Source organism: Marmota flaviventris, chromosome 16, assembly GCF_047511675.1.
Source record: "Marmota flaviventris isolate mMarFla1 chromosome 16, mMarFla1.hap1, whole genome shotgun sequence".
Lineage (NCBI taxonomy): Eukaryota > Metazoa > Chordata > Mammalia > Rodentia > Sciuridae > Marmota > Marmota flaviventris.
The window spans coordinates 39,538,010-39,559,071 of record NC_092513.1 but is presented as its reverse complement, the minus strand read 5'-3'; the positions used below and the strand labels follow the sequence as shown (position 1 = coordinate 39,559,071).

General features: G+C 39.1%; 1 protein-coding gene across 3 annotated transcripts in view; it reads left to right on the top strand.

Moving 5' to 3' along the window:
• The first annotated feature begins 8,530 nt into the window (after positions 1–8,530).
• The window catches only part of Rnf138 (ring finger protein 138), a 32,245-nt gene continuing 19,713 nt past the window's right edge, over positions 8,531–21,062 (top strand). For 2 of the 3 annotated variants that reach the window (XM_071602823.1, XM_071602822.1), the window contains exons 1-2: positions 8,624–8,691; positions 9,160–9,342. In XM_071602823.1, coding sequence (XP_071458924.1) covers positions 8,648–8,691; positions 9,160–9,342 — 227 coding nt within the window. In that variant the 5' untranslated portion in view covers positions 8,624–8,647. The other variant, XM_027935727.2, reaches the window with a different exon arrangement.

The following is a 21,062-nucleotide window of genomic DNA, read 5'->3' as shown; positions in this document are numbered from 1 at the left end:
CTTTAAAACTGTGAGCCTTTCCTCTTTTTAAGTTGATTACCTAAGATATATTGTTAAAGGAACAGAAAGCTTACTACCATCATTGCCTCTCCCCAAATAAAATAGTTCACGTAATGTCCTTTTCTTTCTTTCTTAGTTAATTAATTAATTTTTTGTGGTTCTGGGAATTGAACCCAGGGCTTTGAGCATGTTACCTCTCTACTAGTGAGCCATACCCTCAGAACTTCTAATGTCTTTTTAGATGTTTTCCTGCCAATAGAAATGATACCAGCTGGCAATATTGGAGGATCCAGTTGACAGCAGAATTCTCACTACTGCCATCTTCCCAATGAAGTCCACAAGACTAGGCAGTTCTCTGTTTTGCTTTGTTAACTGTCCAACCACATATGGTACATGTCCTGCGGTTTCTTCCCATTTCCCCATGTTCTAAATGGAAAATTCCATTGTAGTTGTATTTGTTCTTCATTGTGGTACCAGAGGTGGTTAACAGGGATTACATTTATGAATTAGTCTAAGATTGCAAGATCATGAAATGTCAAAACTGGATCAGATTAAGACTCAAGTAAAGGAAATATTTGGAAATACTGGACTGGGAAAATAGTGGTCTTATGACATTGTCTCTTGAAAAATGGTTGGAAGGGACTTTGGATTATTTCCTTTTGCAAAGATAGTACATGCCTATTTAGTGAGTGTGAAGGCTGAAATAATTAAACTTTATGTACAGAAAGAGAGTTACTTATGTTACTGAAGAAGGGTTTTTCTGGTTTCTTTAAAACTTAAGATTTTGATTTTTAAAACTGGTGTAGGCTGGTTGCAGTAGCACATGCCTATAATTCCAGTCTCAGGAGGCTGAGGCAGGAGGATCACAACATTGAGGGCATCATCAGCAACTTAGTGAGGCCCTGTCTCAAAACAAAAAGTAAAGAGGACTGGGCATGTAATTCAGTGGTAAAGCACCTCTGGATTCTATCCCCAGCCTAACAAAACAGCAGCAATGAAACTAGTGTTAGGCTTTGCTTCCACTGTTACACCAGAACTAATCTTGTTATCTTTGCCTCTGTCATGGATATGAGGACAGCACAGAACAATGCCCGAGGATGTTAAAAAAAAAAAAAAAATCAATAAATGTTTGAAGCAAGGGAAAGATAAAAAGGAAAAAGATTAGAGTGGGAGAAGAGAGGAGAGAAACAGAGGAGGGGGGAGAGACAGATCTTTTAGCTTCAACTTTACATTCTTTCTCTCAAAAATTAAAAAAAGCTGGGCGCCATGGTGCATGCCTGCTATACCAGTGATTCAGGAGACTGAGGCAGGAGGATTGGGAGTTCCAAGCCAGCCTTAGCAATTTAGCAAGGCCCTCAACAATTTAGTGAGACCCTGTCTCTAAATAAAATATAAAAAAAGGGCTAGAGATAAAACATGAATTAACTTGTTGAAATGTCTGCCATCATTGGTCTTTAGAGTTTTGCTTCCGAGGGCAGTATTAAGAATGTCTGTTTTATTGCTGGTTTGCTGTCTTTCTAGTGATTGATCTCTGTGTTTGGGCAAGGCAGAAGGTGGCTGCTTTGTCTCACAGCTCCTGGTTTAATCTACCTTAGAAGTTAAGGCAGTTAATAAAAACTGAATTGAATATTGGAATCTCAGTTCCACTTTCTTGGAGAGAGAGTGGGGTTGGCATGGGTTGAGACTATATACAGATGTATTCTAGTTAACTGTACCATAAACAGGGCCACTGGAGCTACTAATATGAATATTATTAAAAATGGCAGCTGTACAACAGTATGTAAAAATACTGCTGATATGAAATTGAATGGCCAGCATCTTGGAGTTTAGGTCAGTGGTATAGTACTCCAGGGATCAATTTCCAGTAGAGAAAGTTAAATGGCATGAAAATGCATATCAGTAATGATATTTATGAATTAATTGAAATTTAACTGTCCCAAACTAGAGTGTGATAAAGAAGGGTAGATTCTTTTATTTTCTATAATTTAATCTCACTTTTGAATTTCCATTTATGCTAATTCACAGAAGTATGAGAAGAGAATTTAAACTTGCATTGGAAAGTGACTCAGTTACTTCTCTCTGGGGAACAGGAACCACTTTTGCAGCATTTCTCACTTGCCTCCTGTCTCCTTCTTAAGTTTTTTTTTTTTTTTTTTTTTTAGAGAGAGAGAATTTTAATATTTATTTTTTAGTTTTCGGAGGACACAACATCTTTGTTTGTATGTGGTGCTGAGGATCGAACCCAGGCCGCACACATGCCAGGCGAGCGTGCTACCGCTTGAGCCACATCCCCGGCCCTTCTTAAGTATTGATTCAGTTAGGCAGAGGGAACAGGGTCCAATCAGGAAGTGGAGTTCACAACTGATAGTTCAGTAAAGAACGTTTAATTAAAACTAATTAAAAAGAACCTACAAGAGCTAAAAGTCTAAGAGTGACAGTAAGGTAAACACCAAGTTACTGAGAACAATCAGGGACTGCCTAGCAGGAAGTGGGACCATCAAGGAAAGCACCATCTTGGGAAGCCAAAACTACAGAAGAAATGGAGCCACGGCCAGAAGCAAAGGGAGAGGGAGAAATACATTCATTGGTCTTCCTTCCTTCAGATCTCTCATCAGTGCTTCCCATTGGCTCAATGTAGCCAGAGGTCAGTTCACAAGGGAAACTGGGAAACAGGGTCAGTTCCAGCAACACAGAGCAGAACAAGGAAAAGGGTAGGAACATGTATCTGATTGTTACTGAACAAATGCCTAACTCAGATATGTTCGGCAACAAACGAAAGTAGAACCAACTGAGAATGGCTTAAATGAGAGAATGTTTATTATTTTGTTTAACAGAAAGGAGGTAGGCCAGTTCCTGATTAGATTAATGGAATGGCTCAACTACATTTTTCTATCCCTTAGCTCTGCCATCTTGTGTACATTGGCTCATTCTTCCTGTATTTTCATGATGCTTGCAGCAATTTCAGGCAGCACATATAGATACAGAAACATATGGATATGGTTGTGCGATTGTTTTTATTCTCAGTTTTTTTTTTTTTTTTCAGAGTTGAAGTTTGAACCCAAGACCTTGCACATGCTAGGTAAATGCACTACCACTGAGCCATATCCCCAGCCCTATTTATCTATATTTGTTTTTGGTACTAGGGATTGAACCCAGGACTGTTACATTTCTAGTATTTCTTATATTTTTGAGACAGGATCTTGCTAAGTTGCTGAGTCTGGCCTTAAAGTTATGGTCCTCCTGCCTCAGCCTCCTGAGTCACTGGGATTACAGGTTTATGCCATCATGCTCAGTTATTTATCTGTTTTCTGTTCCACAAAGAAAAGCACTTGCCAAAGTCCCCCAGAATAATTCCCCTCCATGCTCCCTTGGTCACATATGAGTCACCTGCTCATGACTAAACCCCAGAAAGAAGACAGGGCCCCATTCAGGTGGGTTCATATCAATCATGGTTTCCCCCCTTGAGCTGAGAATGGTCATTGCCTCCTGAAGCATGTGACTGGGAAAAAGAAGTAATTGAAAAAATCATGATTTGTTAGAGTGGGAGATAGGAATGGGGTTACAAATTCTTGATAGGAAGATGGTATGTTACAGTTTCTCTTTCACATTCTTAGCCACTTGACCTCCTTCTTACTCGGCCTGCAGCATTGCTCTCCTCTGTGTGCACTGAGGTGAGGTGAAAAAAGGGAAGAAATTAGGATTAATTCAATAGAAATGAAAAGAATATTGCTATATATTTTTAAAAAGGAATATTTCCAAAACACACTTAAACAATCAAACCACATGGCTTCATTAGTTAGTTATGCATAGTCATGAGTAATACTAAAATATTACAGACACTCATCACTTAGGTACTATTAGCCAATCAGAATGAACAGGCTGAAAAGAACTAGTACATCTGTACTGGTACAAACTAGTTGAATGTCACATTGCACATGGTACGAGTTTAAAAAGATACTGAAGAGTAGACAGTGAAACTGGAGTTTCCCTTCCATTTTACCCTTCAGCTTCCCAGTATAATTCCTCAAAAGCAAACTCACCAGGCTTTTAAATAGGACAAAGCCAGATTTTGTCAAGAAAGAAATTAATTTTCTAAATTTTTTAATTTCCCTCTTTAGTATATTAATTACTTAACTTAGTAAACTTTAATGAAGAGTTTTACATAGGAGAGTGCCCAATCAGTGATACAGGTCAAGAGGAAAAGTCTATTCATTCTATTTATTCCCTGAGATGGTAGAACAGACAAAATAGGGACTTCAATTTGGAAGGACAAGATGTGATAGGTTTAAGGGTATGCTGAGGGCAGAACTGGAAGCACATGGCATTATGGGCTGTTCAGACCCAACCTAGGAGTAAACACTTCATGTAAATTCAATGGTGCAGGATAAATCTCCCTCCACAGTATTAGAGGGAAAGTACTAAGAGATGTCATGGACTATATAGAGCTGTGCTTAAGAATTTGGGGATGCAGAAAATTAAAGTTAGACTGAATCTCAAAAGAAGCACTCATGAACCACTAACATGCAGAAAACATCCACAAACTATTGAAAGGCAAAACAAGCATTGATGAGCACCCCAGCCCTTGTTCTCAGCCAGTGACCTTTCCGGCAAAAGGCAACAGGAGAGCAATGCACAAGTGCTGAGAAAACTGGTACCAACTTATGTAACGCTGCTCTGGCTCCACCTTTAGTCCAGCCCCTAGCAACCATCTCTCTATAAAAATTAACACCCCACACCAATAGATTTCTGTCTGTTTATCTGGAGATGGCCTGCCTTCCCCCTTGAATGTGTATTCCTTGCTTTATTCCAAAAACTTCTCACTCTTGAGATAGCCCATATTCTCCCTTAAATGTATCTTTGCTTTCCTAAATAAAGTTTTGTCTGTCTCTGACACATGCTGAAATCTTTTCTGTAACATATGCCCAGAACCCCACTTGTCCTGTGTAGAGATATCCCAAGAGCCAGAAGGTCTGCTAAAGGGCCTGCTGTGTCGACAGTTAAGGAACTCTGAGATAATTGGGGCAGAGATTCAGGAGGTTTCACAGTGTTGGTGAAGTTGAATCAACTAGGTCAGACAATAGGACCATGGCCCCAGATGCAGCTGAGACAGGTTGGAGCCGTCTTCACTAGCAAGTGCCAGCAATGGAATGCCCAAGACTCATTATATCTTTCTTTCTCTCTCTCATTTATTTTTTGGTGCTAGGAATTGAACCCAGAGGCACTGAGTAACATCCTCAACCCTTTTCATTTTTTGAGATAGAGTATCATTAAGTTGTCAAAGCTGGTCTTGAATATTCAATCCTCCTGCTTCAGCCTCCTGATTTGCTGGGATTACAGGTATGCACTTTAAGGAGCACTCATTGTACTTTAAGGAGCAGTCAAAATTGGCCATCTTGAAAGAAAAATCTAGCAAGAATCCAAAAGAAAACATACAGATTTCAGGACCCAGAAGACCCATCAGTGTCTCAAGTTCATGTCAGCCATCTCTCACCCTTCTGTCCCTCAGATGCCATTTTGAGGGAAGAAGGCTGAAAGGGTTTGGGTGCTTTAACCTAAATTTAAAGGCTTTAATTTTTGCAACATGGCACATGCCTGTGATTCCAGAAACTCAGGAGGCTGAGGAAGGAGAACTGTAAGTTCAAGGTCAGCCTCAGCAATTTAGCAAGGCCCTTAGCAACTTGGTGAGGCCCTCTCAAAAATAAATAAATAAATAAATAAATTTAAAAAAAGGATGTGGCTCAGTGGTTAAAAGCTCCTGGGTTCAATCCCCCAGTACAATAAAACAAAACAAAACAAACAAAAAATCCCCACTACAAACAAAAAAGGGCTGGGAATGTAGCTTAGTGGTAATGTGCCCTTGGGTTCAATCTCTATACTGCAAAAACAAATTAACAAATAAATAATTGCAACAGTTTATCAAATTGGTCACACATTTAGGACATCCCCCTCTACTGCCTAGAGGCTGACATTTTATTTTCACAGCTGACTGTATTCTGAGTAAATCTGTCACATTCCTAGTAGAATATCAAGTACTTTTTCATATGAAATGCTGCCAAGACAGAAAATTGTGTCATTTGGTAATTATGATTTTGTTTTTTAAGCTTAATTCTCAGAGGATAACTAAATTTCCCTTACACTCAAATTGCTGATGGATTTTCACATATTACCATGCTTATAGGTACACCAAATGACTTAGAATATATGAAGAAGTAATACAAATGTTTGGATTAGGCATGAGTGAAGCTAATGTTACAAACAATAAAGCAAACAAAGTAAAAGTCACAACGTTAATGTTGTGGATAGGAATTCCCAGTGAATAAAGGGAAAGATTATCACACAAAAAATACACTTTATTTACTAAAATAGTCAGAATGAGTGAAATATGAATTGAAATATTATCAAAATGGTGAAATTTGGAATCTGAGAACCATTTTATAAAGGGAATTTGAAAAGCACCTGGAATACCAAGATCAGTTGCCCCTCCCACACAATGTGTTCTTCCTCCTCCTAGGAAATCTGAAGCTAAAATTAGCTTCCCTGACCAGCTTCCACCGTGCTTGCTGCAAAATCTTGTAGTCTGGCAGTGTAACTAGCTATTCATCAGACAAATAATTGTTATTGTGGAAACTCTTGTTTTAAGATGCATATTAAAATCCATCTCCTCCAGAATCATGTGGATTCTCTAAATCCAACAGAATTTCAAACATCTGGTTTTCTATCCTCATTATAGTCACTGTTAAGAGAAAATTTAGCACTTTGGCAAATACCATCTTTTTGTTCTCACATTTTGATATATATTTAAAATGTAAATTAGTTGACTGCAAAACTCATATCTCTATAATGCCTAACCAAGAGCGGTAAAAACTATAGCAAATTTTAAAATCTTAAATAGCTTTTACTTGCTATTTGATAATTGGGCAACACCTTGTTCCATAAAATAGGAGTATTCCAAAGAATTTAGCAGAGGAATTAGGTTTCATAGACAGAAAAAGACAGTGGAAAACTGAAACAGAAAAGGGGATTGGCCTTTTCTCCTAAAGATTAAAGCAGAGCTTTCCTTATTATATAGGCTAGAATTAGATTGTTCAGAAATCTGGCAATTATGTCTCTTCTTATTTCTTCCAAATTCAAATAAACACCTTGGTTTCAGCACAGTGGTGGGGAACTTGGCATGAGTGACTCCATTTTGGGCTCCTCTCATGGACCTAGTGAATGCGCTCAGTCCAAACCATCTCCTTTACTTTTTTTTTTGGGGGGGGGGGTACTGGGGATGGAACACAGGGGCATTTAACTACTGAGCCACATCCTCAGCCTTTAGAGACAGTGTCTCCTTAAATTGCTTAGGGCCTTGCTAAGTTGTTGAGGCTGGCTTTTAACTTGTGATCCCAAACTGCTTTTCTTACAGGTGTGTGCCACTATGCCCAGCTCCTATACATTTTAGTTAACCATGCCAAGGACAATGTAGGTGGTAAACAGCATTTTAAAAAAAAAATTTGTTGTTGTTGTTGTTGATAGACCTTTATTTTATTTATTTTTATGTGGTACTCAGAATTGAGCTCAGTGCCTCATGCATGATAGGCAAGTGCTCTACCACTGAGCCAGAACCCCAGCCCAAATTAAGGACTTTAACAAAGGATGGTAATGAAATCTTTTTTTCCCTGAAGCTATCTGAAGATTTCCCTTACTTCTTTTTCACATAGTTCTGTTACATTCTCAAAGACTTACCACTTGTGAGATTTATCTGCAAATTAAGGGCTCATTTAAAAAATAAAAATATTTTTGTATAAATGCTGCCTAAGTGAGCACAAAAATAAAAACAAACGTAGTGAGATTAGAGGTAGGGGCTCCTACCTCCTTTTCTTCCAAGATATCAAAAACCAACCTCCTCCCCCCAACAAACTCTTATGGTGTTGGTTGTAAGACTGTGAACATGAACGGTCACCATTTAAGAATCAATCACATTGCATTTAAGCCAAAAAATTGAATCTCTGTACAGCGCAAGGAATCTTATTTTTAACTAACCCCAGGATTAAAACCACATAATATTGTTTCATGACACATTTTTGCAAGGTCAAAACAGTCTAGCAACGGCAAACAATTAAGATTAAATCTTCAACGTTAGAAATATATTTTAAGGAAAAATTCCTGGGAAACCTAAGAATTTAATAAAGGCGATAAAACGGGGTCCCCCTACCAAGATGCTGGGGGTGTGTGCAGGTACGTAGGCCGCACCCAGCCGTTGACGTCACAACCTGCCGAAGGCGCCAAGCGCCAGTTGCTATGGAGGCTGCTCTCGTCACCCCGCCCCTCCGCTCTGGGCCAGCAACGCGAAACCCTACTGTGTTCGGTGACCGGCTGGGCAGGCTGCAGGCAGCGCTATGCCACGGGAGAGCTGCTGGCGGGGGCGATGGGATCCCGGTGCACCATGAGCCTCGGGTCCCGCCCTTTCTTGGGCCGATGAGCACTGCGCACTCCGTTCTCCTTTTGCCGTGGGGCCTCGGTTGCGAGGGCAGCAGCGGTGGGACCAGAAGCCCGACGGCGACGAAAGGTCACCTTTCTACGAACCCGCGACAAAGAAGCAGTTCAGCCTACAGTGCCGCTCCGGGGCTCGGAAGTAAGGGTCTTCGCCCGCGAAGGCGGGGCAGGGATGCGGTGGAGCGAGGCTGGGAGCAGGAAGAGCAGTGCAAAAGGGTGGGTTGCGGCCGGAGAGGTTAAAGAAGCGAGGGGCGGGCGTGGGGAGCTGGCGGACAGCTGGGAAGAGCGAGGCCACGAACGGCGAACGAGGGACTAGGCAGAACCGCGGCCGGGCCCCAAGCTCCGTAGGCGGTGGCCTCCAGTGGGAGGACGGCTTGGGGGCGGGACGTAGTGCCGTGGCCACTGAATGGGGCTGGCCTTAGACTTGCGCCCAGCCCAGGGTGCCTGCGAAACCAATCGCCGTTTCCTGCGCCCGGCCTCCTGAGGAGCACCGCCTCCGAGTTCCGGGGGCGAAGGGGGCGGCCCCTCGCCCGGCGCGTGCGGCCGGAGCGCCGCTGTGTTCGGCCCCGCCCCACCCCGCTCGGAGTCCCGCCCCACCCTGCTCGGAGTCCTGCCTAGGTCCCCGCCCCCTTCCTGGCGCGAGCTTCTTCCTGACGCTATTCCCCTCCCCCCGGGTCCGCGCAGGGAGTCGGGCTCCGGACCGCCACCGCCACCTCGACCGCTGCTGCCGCCATCGCCTTGTTCCTCTGCCCCCGTCATGGCCGAGGAGCTGTCCGCGGCCACGGCCTACACAGAAGATGATTTCTACTGCCCGGTCTGTCAGGAGGTGCTCAAAACGCCCGTGCGGACCGCGGCCTGTCAGCACGTGTGAGTAGACGCCCCCTCCCCCGCGCGGAGCCGGGTGGTCGTTTGGGTTCCTCGTCTGGACCCGGACCTGCGACTGAGGCCTGGAGGGAGTCGAGCCCCCGAGGCCTGCCGGAGCGCCGCCCGCCTCGGGGGCCTGGTCCCGGCGCGTCAGAGCCCGGGGCAGCCCTCCGCCTGAGACCAGGGCCCGCTCGCCGCGCCCCTCCGCCGGAGCTCCCCGCCCCGGTTTTCCTGGGCTTAGCGCCCCGGGGCAGGGGTCGGGCCCTCCGGTGGCTTCCATAGGCCGAGAGGCCCCTGTCCTCCTGGCAGGCCCGGGAGGAATTGCAGGGAACGTGGAGCCTTTTTGTTTCCTAGCAACCCGAGTGCAGGCGGGGGTGTCGAGTGTCAAACCCGCTAGTGCCGGCACGGGCCGCCCGCCGGCCTCCTGCTTCGCTTTCAAGTTTTTTTTCTTCCTCTTTCAGAACCTTGGCCTGGTCCTCCTTGATCCAAGAGCTTTTAATCTAACTTCAGCCCTGCTTCACAGACCACTTTTGGATTGGTTTTGTTTCATTTAAAATTCCAAGAATCTACTAGGATGGTCTAAAATGAATTTTCTTCTCTTATGTTAGAACTGACAGGATTTCCGGATATTGAAGTGGTAGTTTCCCTTTGTGTTATCTTCTGTTCATTATTACTCGGTTACTACAAGAGTGGAGGTAAGAAAAGAAGAGTTCTGTTATGAGGAATGGACTGAAGATGAGGTACTAACTCTAGGGGTGAGGGAGAACACAAAGGGATTAGGTGAGGTCACATGGTGCTGTTTAACTAGGCTTATTTATAGGAACAACCTCCATCATTTTGTAGACTACCAGACTGTCGGCAAGGATTGAAAGGAGACCTTCTTGAAAAGGTATACAGTGCACTGACCAACCTGGCTGATGACCAGAGTGCCTGGGGAGTTAAGTAAACATACCAATTCCCAGGCTCCATTCCAAACTTGCAAAAGAATTTCTGGCAGGTGGGACCTGGAAGTATTTTTATATTTAAAAAAATTGAATCGGGCTTAAGTTCCGAGCTTGCAGACACAGAATTGAACAAGTTTCTGGACATATTTCTCCATTCACTTTTTTTTTTTTTTTTTGAGAGTCGGGGTTCTATAATTTTGTGAATAATTGGTAGAATTTTGGGTCCCTAATCACAAATGTTACTACAGATAACTTTTGGTAATCTTCCCTGTTCCTCTACCTTATTAACTCTACTATTTTATCCCTTGATTGTGCTAGTTGTGTGAAACGACCATGTAGTTTTTCAGGATTGAAACATCAGTTATGATTTTTGTGTCTTAAATTCTCTCATCATTTGTTGCAACAAATGCAAGTTGTTGAAAAAGTATTTTAAGATGTCTAGGACACAGAATATACTTTCTGTCTTTAATGGTCATTATTCATTATTATAACTTGAACCTTTCCTATATTTAAGAAAAAGTAGTTCTGTGATGACAAAGGGGAAATAAAAGGAGGAGAGCAGGCAAGATGAGGAGTTATAATAATTGCTAAGTTTATATATGCATGGTAGATATCATGGACAGAATCATTTCAACTATTCTTTGGATCATTGTCCTCACAGAACTCATTGTAATTTTTAGCTTCCCTCAAAATTCCATGTAGATCATTCTAGTCTATTTCCTTTATGGTGCATTTGAAATCAAGAACTCTAATTTGACTTTGACCTCAAAGCTATAGAAAAGAGTGGATGTTTTTAAATTCAAGACCATTCTCAAATCAATTCATTGGACTTTGAGGCTTCAGTGTGATCAAAGTAGCTCCTTATCTCTACTGTCCCCCACAGTTGCTTTATAGTTCTGACTGAACAATTAATTAAAAATAGACAGAGTGAGCCAAAGTTTTATTTGGCAGGGGTGGTATTTGTGGAACCAGGGTCTTGATTGGCTGGAAGGAATTTTCTGGGAAATAAGATTGGGGGGAGAGTTATTGGATATTAAATTCAGGCCATTGCATATGCCCAGCAACCATTCTACTGCTGAGCTACATTGCCAGTCCTAGAATTATTTTTAAGTAATAAGTTTACTGTGTCATTTCCCTTTTTTCACCCAAAGGACAGAGCTGTGCCTTTAATCAAATTTATATTTTGCTACAAATTCAGTTTTTTTTTTGTTGTTGTTCTGGGGATAGAACCCCAGGCCTCATGCGTGAACATTCCCAGCTCCTCGAATCAGGTGTTTGGTTTTTTTTTTTTTTAGTTGTAGTTAGACATAATACTTTTATTTATTTATTTTTTATGTGGTGCTGAGGATTGAACCCAGTACCTTGCACGTGCTAGGCAAGTGCTCTACTGCTGAGCCACAACCCCCTCCAATCAGGGTTTTTTTTTTTTAAAGAGAGAGAGAGAGAGAGAGAATTTTAATATTTATTTTTTTTAGTTTTAGGTGGACACAACATTTTTGTTTGTATGTGGTGCTGAGGATCGAACCCGGGCCGCACGCATGGCAGGCGAGCGCGCTACAGCTTGAGCCACATCCCCAGCCTCCCATCAGGGTTTTTTAAAAAAATATTTTTAGTTGTAGATGGACACATGCTTTTATTTTTTTATTTTATTCATTTATTTTTATGTGGTGCTGAAGATCACACCCAGTGACTCACATATGCTAGGCAAGCACTCTACCACTGAGCTATAATCCCAGCCCCCCAAATCAGATTTTGATTCAGAGCTAGAAAGGGATGAGATAAGAACTTTGGGTTTGGGGCTGGGGATGTGGCTTAAGCGGTAGCGCGCTCGCCTGGCATGCGTGCGGCCCGGGTTCGATCCTCAGCACCACATACAAAGATATTGTGTCCGCCAAAAACTAGAAAATAAATTAGAGACAATTAAAAAAAAAAAGAACTTTGGGTCAGTCTGGGTCTGTTAGAAAATAAAAACAAATTTTCATTGCCAGTGAGAGGAAAGGATTTTTCCATTGAGTTTTCTAGTCAAAGAAGCAAATTCATTTCTATTAGAATAATTTTACTAAGGGCTGGAGATATACAGCTTAGTGGTAGAACATTTGCCTAGCATGCTTCAAGGGCCTGGGTTCAGTCCCCAGTATTGAAAATATATATACATACACACACCTATCTATATGTGTGTATGTATATGTAGAGAAAAAGGGATACTATTGAGAATAATTTTACTAAAGTATTTAATCTCCACTTGTTCCTTCAAACAAACATTGTTAATGTTTTTATTTGCCTTGTTCAAGAAATACTAAATACTCTTTCCCTGGAGACTGTTAATAGTCTAATGGAGAAGACTGTTAAATGACTATGGTATGGAAGAGATTTCAGTGGAAATTTTTATGTGAGCATAGAGAGCACATAGCTAAATAAACTTGTTAATATAAGGACAATTTTCTTGGGAAATACCCTGATTAGGTCTACAGAGGATGACTCTGTATCCTGACTTCATAGTTTGGAGCCAGAGAATGAGTGTAATAGAGATTGAGCTTAGAGATTTTGGCAGGAACTTCCTTTGTAAGCTAATTTGAATGTTTTCCTGAAAACCAGAGAGACCTATTAAATAATTTTTGGCAGGGGAGCAGCATGATTACAATTCCATTTTAGAAAGTTTATATTAGTGTCAGGGTTCAGCTTGGCAATGGTGACCCATGAAGATGTTGATGACACTTTGGCGTGTGAGGGAGAGAAGTGATTAGAACAGGAACTAAGGCAGTGATAATGGAAATGTAAAGAAGAGACTCCTGATATTTTAAGGTCTTTATATAAAGTCTGATGTTCAGTACTATATGTATATACTGTGTATAGATCTGGAATAAATGGAACTAAAGTTATGGGTGTGGATGTAGTCACTGAGGGAGGAATATGAATTGAAAGAAGGAGGCCTGGATAGATAAAAACAAAGTGTTAGAGAATACTTAAATGTCAAGTAGAGAAAAGTACATTCTGAGAAGGAATGGACAGAATCATAGGAAGAAAACTAGGATTGAATGTGACAGTGGAGACTGAGATATAAATACTTTTAAGAAACCAGCAGCATCAGGTGCCTTAGAATGGTCAGATAAAATATTTTGAAAAACATGTAAAGACAAATTAAGAATATTAACATCAAACAGATATTCAAAATAAGGCTTCAGATGAAGGTTCACAATGTTGAAGTGGTAAGATGTTTATCTCTTGATGTTTTCCATTAAAGCATCATTAAAACTAAAGGTTTTTTGAACCTCTATTTACACTGTTCTGAATAGTCAAGGAAGTACCTCTCATACACCATTTAGAAGTAAAATGCAATCCCAAGAAAATTACATTTAACAAGAAATTTTGATTTCTTGCAAAACTTTTCTCTTTTTGCAGTACGTACGGGGGGTTAAACCCAGGAGCTTTCCATTCCTAGTCTATTTTACTTTTATTTTGAGACAGGATCTTCTAGCCTTGAACTTCTGGTCCACCCGCTTGATTCTCCAGAGGGACTGGGATTACAGGTGCCATTGGACCTAGTGAAATGGAAATCTAATTAGTGTTTGCTTTGGGGCATTTCTGTAAGGAGCATCTTTTAAAATAAGTTAATATAAATTAGCTTCCACTTCTCATTCAGCACAAAGTTGTATGATTCCCTACATTGACCTGCTTAGGTTATCCAGTCCCTGAATTTTCAGTTTATATTTTTTAAAAATTTGAGCGGCTTTATTGGTATCTTATTGGAATAGTTATGCTCTAAATAGGTACTTTTAAAATTTATTCTTTCCTATAGATATGTTAAAATTTTGAAAGTCAAGCTTATATAGGTTCTTATTGATTTAATAAGTTGTTGCTTTAATCTATCCTTTTTTCTTAAGATTTTTAAGACTATCTAAATTCTCTTGACATATAGAGTGGCATACTTTTAAAAAATTTCAGTATAAATACATTTCAGTATTTATTGGGTAAAGGAATGAATTGGTTTGTGTTGGGACACAACACAGTTTAACTATAGCTGTATCAGTTGGCTAAGTCAGTTAACCCCATTCAGCTTTTCTTGCATATAAAAGATTAGAAATCACCTGTTTTCACTGGGTTTTTGCACAGACAAAATGAGGTAATGTTTATTTATACTAATCTTATATTTGTGTTTTATATTTTTCTTTATTTTTAAATATTTATTTTTTAGTTGTAGTTGGATACAATACTTTGTTTATTTTTAAATTTTCTATTTGTTTAATTAGTTATACATGACAGTAGAATACACTTATATACTTTGATATAACATACATAGATGGGAGATATTTATTTATTTTTATGTGGCGCTGAGGATGGAACCCAGGGTCTCGCATGTGCTAGGCAAGCGCTCTACCGCTGAGTCACAACCCCAGCCCCTGTGTTTTATATTTTTCAAAACAAATAAATTACTATTTAAAAACTGTAACATCTAATACCAAAAGTTAGGTTGCTTTTGAAAATCAAAAGAAATCTTTTGTTTTTTGACTTGGATATTTAAAGCCAAAGTGAATCATGAATAGAGAATTGATGGTTTTAAAGGATTAGGGGAAATACGACTTTTCAATAATCACCGTTAACCTTACATATTTTCCAGAGATATGTACATAAACAAGATTGTAGATGTTTTATTTTCCGGTTTTTCATACAAAGGACAGCAATCTGTATATATTCTCTGTGCCTTAATATTTTCATATACTATCCTAGAGATTATTCCTATTAATACATAAAAGGGGCTACCTTTGCCAGGCATGGGGGCACATGCCTGTAATAATAAAAGGACTTGGGGGCTGAGGCAGGAGAATTGTAAGTCTAAGGCTAGGCTTGGCAACTTAGTGAGACCCTGTCTCAAAATAAAAATAAAAGGGCTGAGGGATGTAGCCCAGTCGTAGAGCGTCCCTATGTTAAATCCCTAATACCAACAACAGAAAAGAAGGTCTCACATTTTTTTTTTTTTTTTGTGGGTATGTAATATTCATTCAATTTACCAACACTATATAGTGATCGACAAACCAGATGAAAGTACCTTATGGAATATATTTATTTAGTCTTCTAATATCTCATTGCTTGATACATCATCATTGCTTATTTATTCAATCTTATTATGAACATTAGGTTGTTTCTAAAAGAAATGCTGCAACAAGTAAAATTGTACAATAGTCCCCCACATCTGAGGGGGATGCCTTTCAAAATCTCTAGTCATTACCTGAAACAGTAGATAATATTGAGCCCAGTACTTTCTCCCCCCCCACCACCCCTCCAGTACCAGGGATTGAACCCAGGGCTTTGAATATGCTAGTAAGCACTCCCACCGCTGAACTGTGCCACTAGCTAGCCCCTTTTAAAATTTTATTTTCAGTCTTGCTAAGTTGCCTAGGCTGGCCTCAAACTTGGGATCCTTCTGCCTTAGCCTCCCAGTAGCTGGGATCACAGGTGTTCAACACCTTACCAGGCTTGAGCCCTGTACTTCCTGTTGTGACACATTGCCATTAGTTGGAACATCTTTTCTGTGTATGTCTTCCATCCATAAATTTAATGTATTTTTCATCTTAACTAAGTAATGTATTGAGGCCATAATTTTTACAATTTGAGATGTAATAGCAAAATTAGCACCAATTTCTTTTCCATCACAGTTTTAGGGATAGAAGTTTCTTAGATCTTCAGCATTAACATACTTTTTTTTTTCTTATTAGGTTGAGAACTTTATCTTTTCACTTAATAGAAGCACTTTATGGCTTCTCTTTGGCATATGTAAATTGCCAGCATCACTATTTTGTGTTTTGGGGCTGTTATTAAGTAAAATAATGTTATTTGAACACAAACACTACCATATTCAATAACTGATCTCATAACCAAGGTGGCTGTAAAGTAACTAATAGTGTATATAGTATTATACTGGGTGGGCTAGGATGAGATTGCATCATACTGTTCAGAACATTGTGATCAGGCTGGGGATGTGGCTTAGTGGTAGACAGTTTGTGTGTATGGTTGGATCTCGCTGCAGAATAAACAATGCAAAATTTAAAATTTAAGATTTGTTTATTTCTGGAACTTTGCATTTAATATTTTTGTACTGCAGTTGACTATGAGTAATTGAAATGGCAGAACCTGCAACCATGGATAAGGTGGTGGTGGGGAATACTATATATATATATATCATTTTACTCTATAGAGAATTTTTATTGTAAGGTAAATCCTGATAGGTTCAGTTGCTGGGTCAAAAAGGATAAATACAAAGGAATTTGTCAGCTTTGTCATATATGATAATAGCTCTAGTGAAGTGTATTATATGAAAAATGCTTATAGTTTTGATTTGAGGACTGTGGATTATGTATCTTTGGGTTAAAGGATTTAATAAGTTTTGGATTAGAATAAGATAAATTGACATTTATTGCTTTAGCAAATATTAACAAATGTCTGTTAGGTACTTGGTACTATTATAGTGCTGTGGTGAAAAAATAGGTATGATCCCTTCCCTCTTGGAGCTGGGTGTTGGTGAGATACATTTTGATTAAAGTAAGCACTCAGGGTGTAATTACAAATGCATCCATGGTAGGAGGGAGAGAAAGAGCAAAAGTATAAGATGGGGAACAGACCTAGTGTGGGTTGGTGTGTTAATGAGTGGACAGTCAAAGTCCCTTTCTTGGAGAAATGATATTGTTGTTCAAATCTAAGTGATGTGTGGGTGTTAATTTGTGGAGTGCTTTGTGTATAGAACGTTCTGTGAAGGGGAAGCATTCTGGGCATAAACCCTGAGGTAGAAAGGAATATGCAGGACTTTGTATTTTAATGATAGAAGTATCTTCTAGGCTTTTATAGAAACCTTTTATAGGCTTCTTAATTTTTTGTTTTTAAGCCTTAGTTTCCTCATTATAAAACAAAGGATTTATTTTTTATTTTTAAGATAACTGGAAATTGAACCCAGGGCCTTCCTTATGCTAAAAAGTACTCCACTATTGTGCTATATCCTCATCACTTTTAAAATTTTTACTTTCAGGTGGGGTCTTGCTGAGTTGCCCAGGCTGTCCTTGAATTTAAGATCCTCCTGCCTTAGCTTCTTGTGTAGTTGGGATTGTAGACCCGTGCCATGACTAAAGGAATTTTTGAAAAATATTTTCTTATTTTTAAGACTTGAACTTATGTAAAGTTTTTGGGACCCTGCGTGGTACACATGAAGCACTCAGTAAATGGTAACTGGTATTTTTATGGAAGATATCCACATTCCATTGTCTTTGACAAATCATTTTTGTTTAGTTTAATAAAGTTGATAATGGTGCCTAGAAATCTTTTTTTTTTTTTTTTTTTTGGTACCAGTGATTGAACCCAGAGCACTTGAGCCACAACCCTTTTAAAATTTTTTTTTTTATTTTGAGATAGGGTCTCACTAAGTCCTTAGGGCCTCTTTAAGTTTGCTAAGGTTGGTTTTGAACTTGTGATCTTCCTCCCCCAGCCCCCTGAGCTGCCAGATTACAGGCGTGCACCACCACCAAGCTGGACTAGAAATCATTTTAAAATCTATTTCTTTACTTGCTAGCAAAGCTTTGTCCAATATTTCTTATTAAATTGTTACATAATTATTTTTCCATTCAAATCATAGATACCTCTAAGATATGTCTGAAGTGATGATTATTGTGATAGCTTGTTTTTTGAACTTAGGTTATTTTTCTATTCATTTACTTCCCTTTTGTATATTATTACATTTCCTATGATCAGATTTGAGATGATTGAGTATTTAGATGAAGTAAGTTATTGTGCTGTTTAATTCTGTTTGTTAAATATTTTAAAAAATGATCTTGTTTTTGGACCATCTGCAATTGAATTATACTACATTTCCATTTGAATTTTAGATAATTTGTCATTCTTATTCAGTTAATCTCATGTTTATTAGAGGGGATTCCTTTGCCATTGTTTTATGTATCTTTTTAGTATATTTGAATTATTAAAAAACTTGATTCTTTAGGGATTCTTGAATCTCACTTGGTGATTTTACTGTTTTAGCACAGTTTAATATGACTTAATAATATACACACAAATTTGTACATTGGTGTGCTTGCACATCCAGTTTGCAGGAATTTTTGTCACTTTTGTTGTCAGTTGTTTACCTACTATCTGTTATGTAGTAAGTACTGAACACATATTTTTCAAATGAACGTGCATTACAGTATATGGACATAATTTTTTAAAAAATCTGGTGAGTTAAGCTCATAATTTTGCCTTTTTTTGTATAATCTTTTAAAAATTAAATGTTTTGGGATCTTTTTAGATCTGCAGATTTTGTGTGTGTGTGCAACTTTATTTTTATTTTTATTAGTATGTGTGTTGTTCTGTGGTACTTGGATTGAACCCAGTGCCTCTTGCATGCTTGTATGGTAGTCATTTACTCTACCACTGACCTACATCCCCAGCTTTTTTTTTTTTTTTTTCCTTTGAAGACAGGGGCTCCCTAAATTGCCCAAGGCTGTCCCCAAAATGGAATCTTCCCGCCTTAGCCTCTTCAGTAGCTGGGATTACATGTGCAGCTGATTATAGGAGGATGATACTGTTCCTGGCTCCTGTGCAATTTTAAGAAATAATACAGAGAATCTCTGTATTCTGAACCAGTTTTCTCCACTGATAATATCTTGTAAATATCAGAACCAGAATATTAAATTGATAAAGATACAAAACATTTCCATCATAAAGATATTTCACATTGGTGGGCACAGAGGTACATGACTGTATTCCCAGTGACTTGGGAGGCTGAGACAGGAGGATGACAAGTTCACAGCTAGCCTCAGCAACTTAGGGAGGCCCTGTCTCAAAAATAAAGGGGGCTGCAGATGTAGTTTCGTTGTTAAGTGCCCCAGGTTCAATCCAGAGCCCCCACCCCACCAAAAAGATAAATAACCTTGCCTGTTAGTAGCCATCCCCAGCTTCCCTCCTTCCTGTACCTGTAACTTCCTTCTTAACCCTTGGCAAACATTAATGTTCTTTTTGTTATGATTCTGTAATTTTGTCATTTTAAGAATCTTAAATGGGGGCTGGGGATATGGCTCAAGCAGTAGTGCGCTCGCCTGGCATGCGTGCGGCACGGGTTCGATCCTCAGCACCGCATACAAACAAAGATGTTCTGTCCGCCGAAAACTAAAAAAATAAATAAATATTAAAAAAATTCTCTGTCTCTCAAAAAAAAAAAGCTTAAATAGCTGGGGTGTAGCTCAACATAGTTTCTGAGTTTGATCTCTCCACCATTGCAACAGGAACAAAATCTTATATATTACTCCTCTGTGTAAATGTAATACAACCCATTTAATTATTTTTTAAAAAATATTTTTTAGTTGATGGACCTTTATTTTATTTATTTGTGGTGCTGAGAATCGAACCCAGTGCCTCACACATGCTAGGCAAGCACACTACCACTGAGCCCACGACCCCAGTCCCCATTTAATTATACAGAAATTTTATGATGATACAAATTGTATCTCAGTCTAGCTGTTAGAAAATAGAATGTTATTACTGCTAACTATATTATATTAATGTTATAAATTGAGTTAAACAAATCTTAGAATTTATTTTTTCACTGAACATAGTTCTGTAGAGATTCACGTTGTTTCTTGTGTGTATCAGTAGTTATTTGCTTTTATTGCTGAGTAATATTACATGGTTTGGATGTAACACAGTTTGCTAAGCTATTTACCCATTGAGTAAGTCTGAAATGGCCAGTTTTTTACTATTTATAAGTAAATTCTGCTGTAAATATTTGTGTATAGGTTTTTATGTGAGCATAAACCTTTGTTTCTTTGGAGTAAATGCCCAATAGTATAATTGTTGGTTATATGGTATTTGCATGTTTAGTTTTTCAAGAAAATGCTAAGTTGTTTTCCATAGTGTCTGCACCTATATTACAATTTCCTCTGCAGCCTCACCAACATTTTTTGGTGTTATTTTAAATTTTGGCCATTTTGATAGGTTTTAATGATATCTTCTGGTTTTAATTTGTATTTCTGTAATGACAAATGATGTCAAACATTATTTGATATGCTTATTTGCCATCTCTTTACCTTAGGTAAAAATGTCTTCATGTCTTTTGTTCTTGTTTTAGTTGGATTGTTTGGTTTTTAACTGTTGCTTTGAAACTTCTTTATATGTTCTAGATATTAGTCCTTCATCAGATAAATGGATTTACAAATATATTTTCTCAGATTATGGTTTTGTTCATAGAACAAAAGTTTAAAAAGTCTAAGAAGCTAAAAATCTCAAATCAACCTCAGTGTGCCAAAATCAAGGTGGTAGTAGGGCCCTCTTCCCTTCTGGAGGCTCTGGTAACACTCCAGATCTCTGTTTTCACGTTCGCATGAGTTCTGTGTGTCTATGTCACATCTCCCTTTGCTTCTCATTTATAAATATATTTAGGATAGCAGTTAGGGCTCATTTGGATAAACCTGGCTAATTACCTCATCTCAAAGTTCTCAGTTGAATCAAATCTCTTAACCATAACATTGCCTTTTCTGGCGAGTTAGAAAGCGCATGTATCTTCGGATGGCTATTATTGACTTTAATACTATCTGTGATCTGTTTTGAGGTTTTTGTTTTGTTTGCAGTGCTGGGGATCAAATTCAGGCCCTCCAGTGTGCTAGGCAAGTGCTCTGCCATTAAACTGCATCACCAGCCCTTGAGTTAGTTTTGTTTAAGGTTGGAAACAGATTGAGGTTCATTTTTTTGCCTATGATGTCTGGTTGTTCCAGCATTATTTATGAAAAGTGTCTTTCATTGAACTGCTTT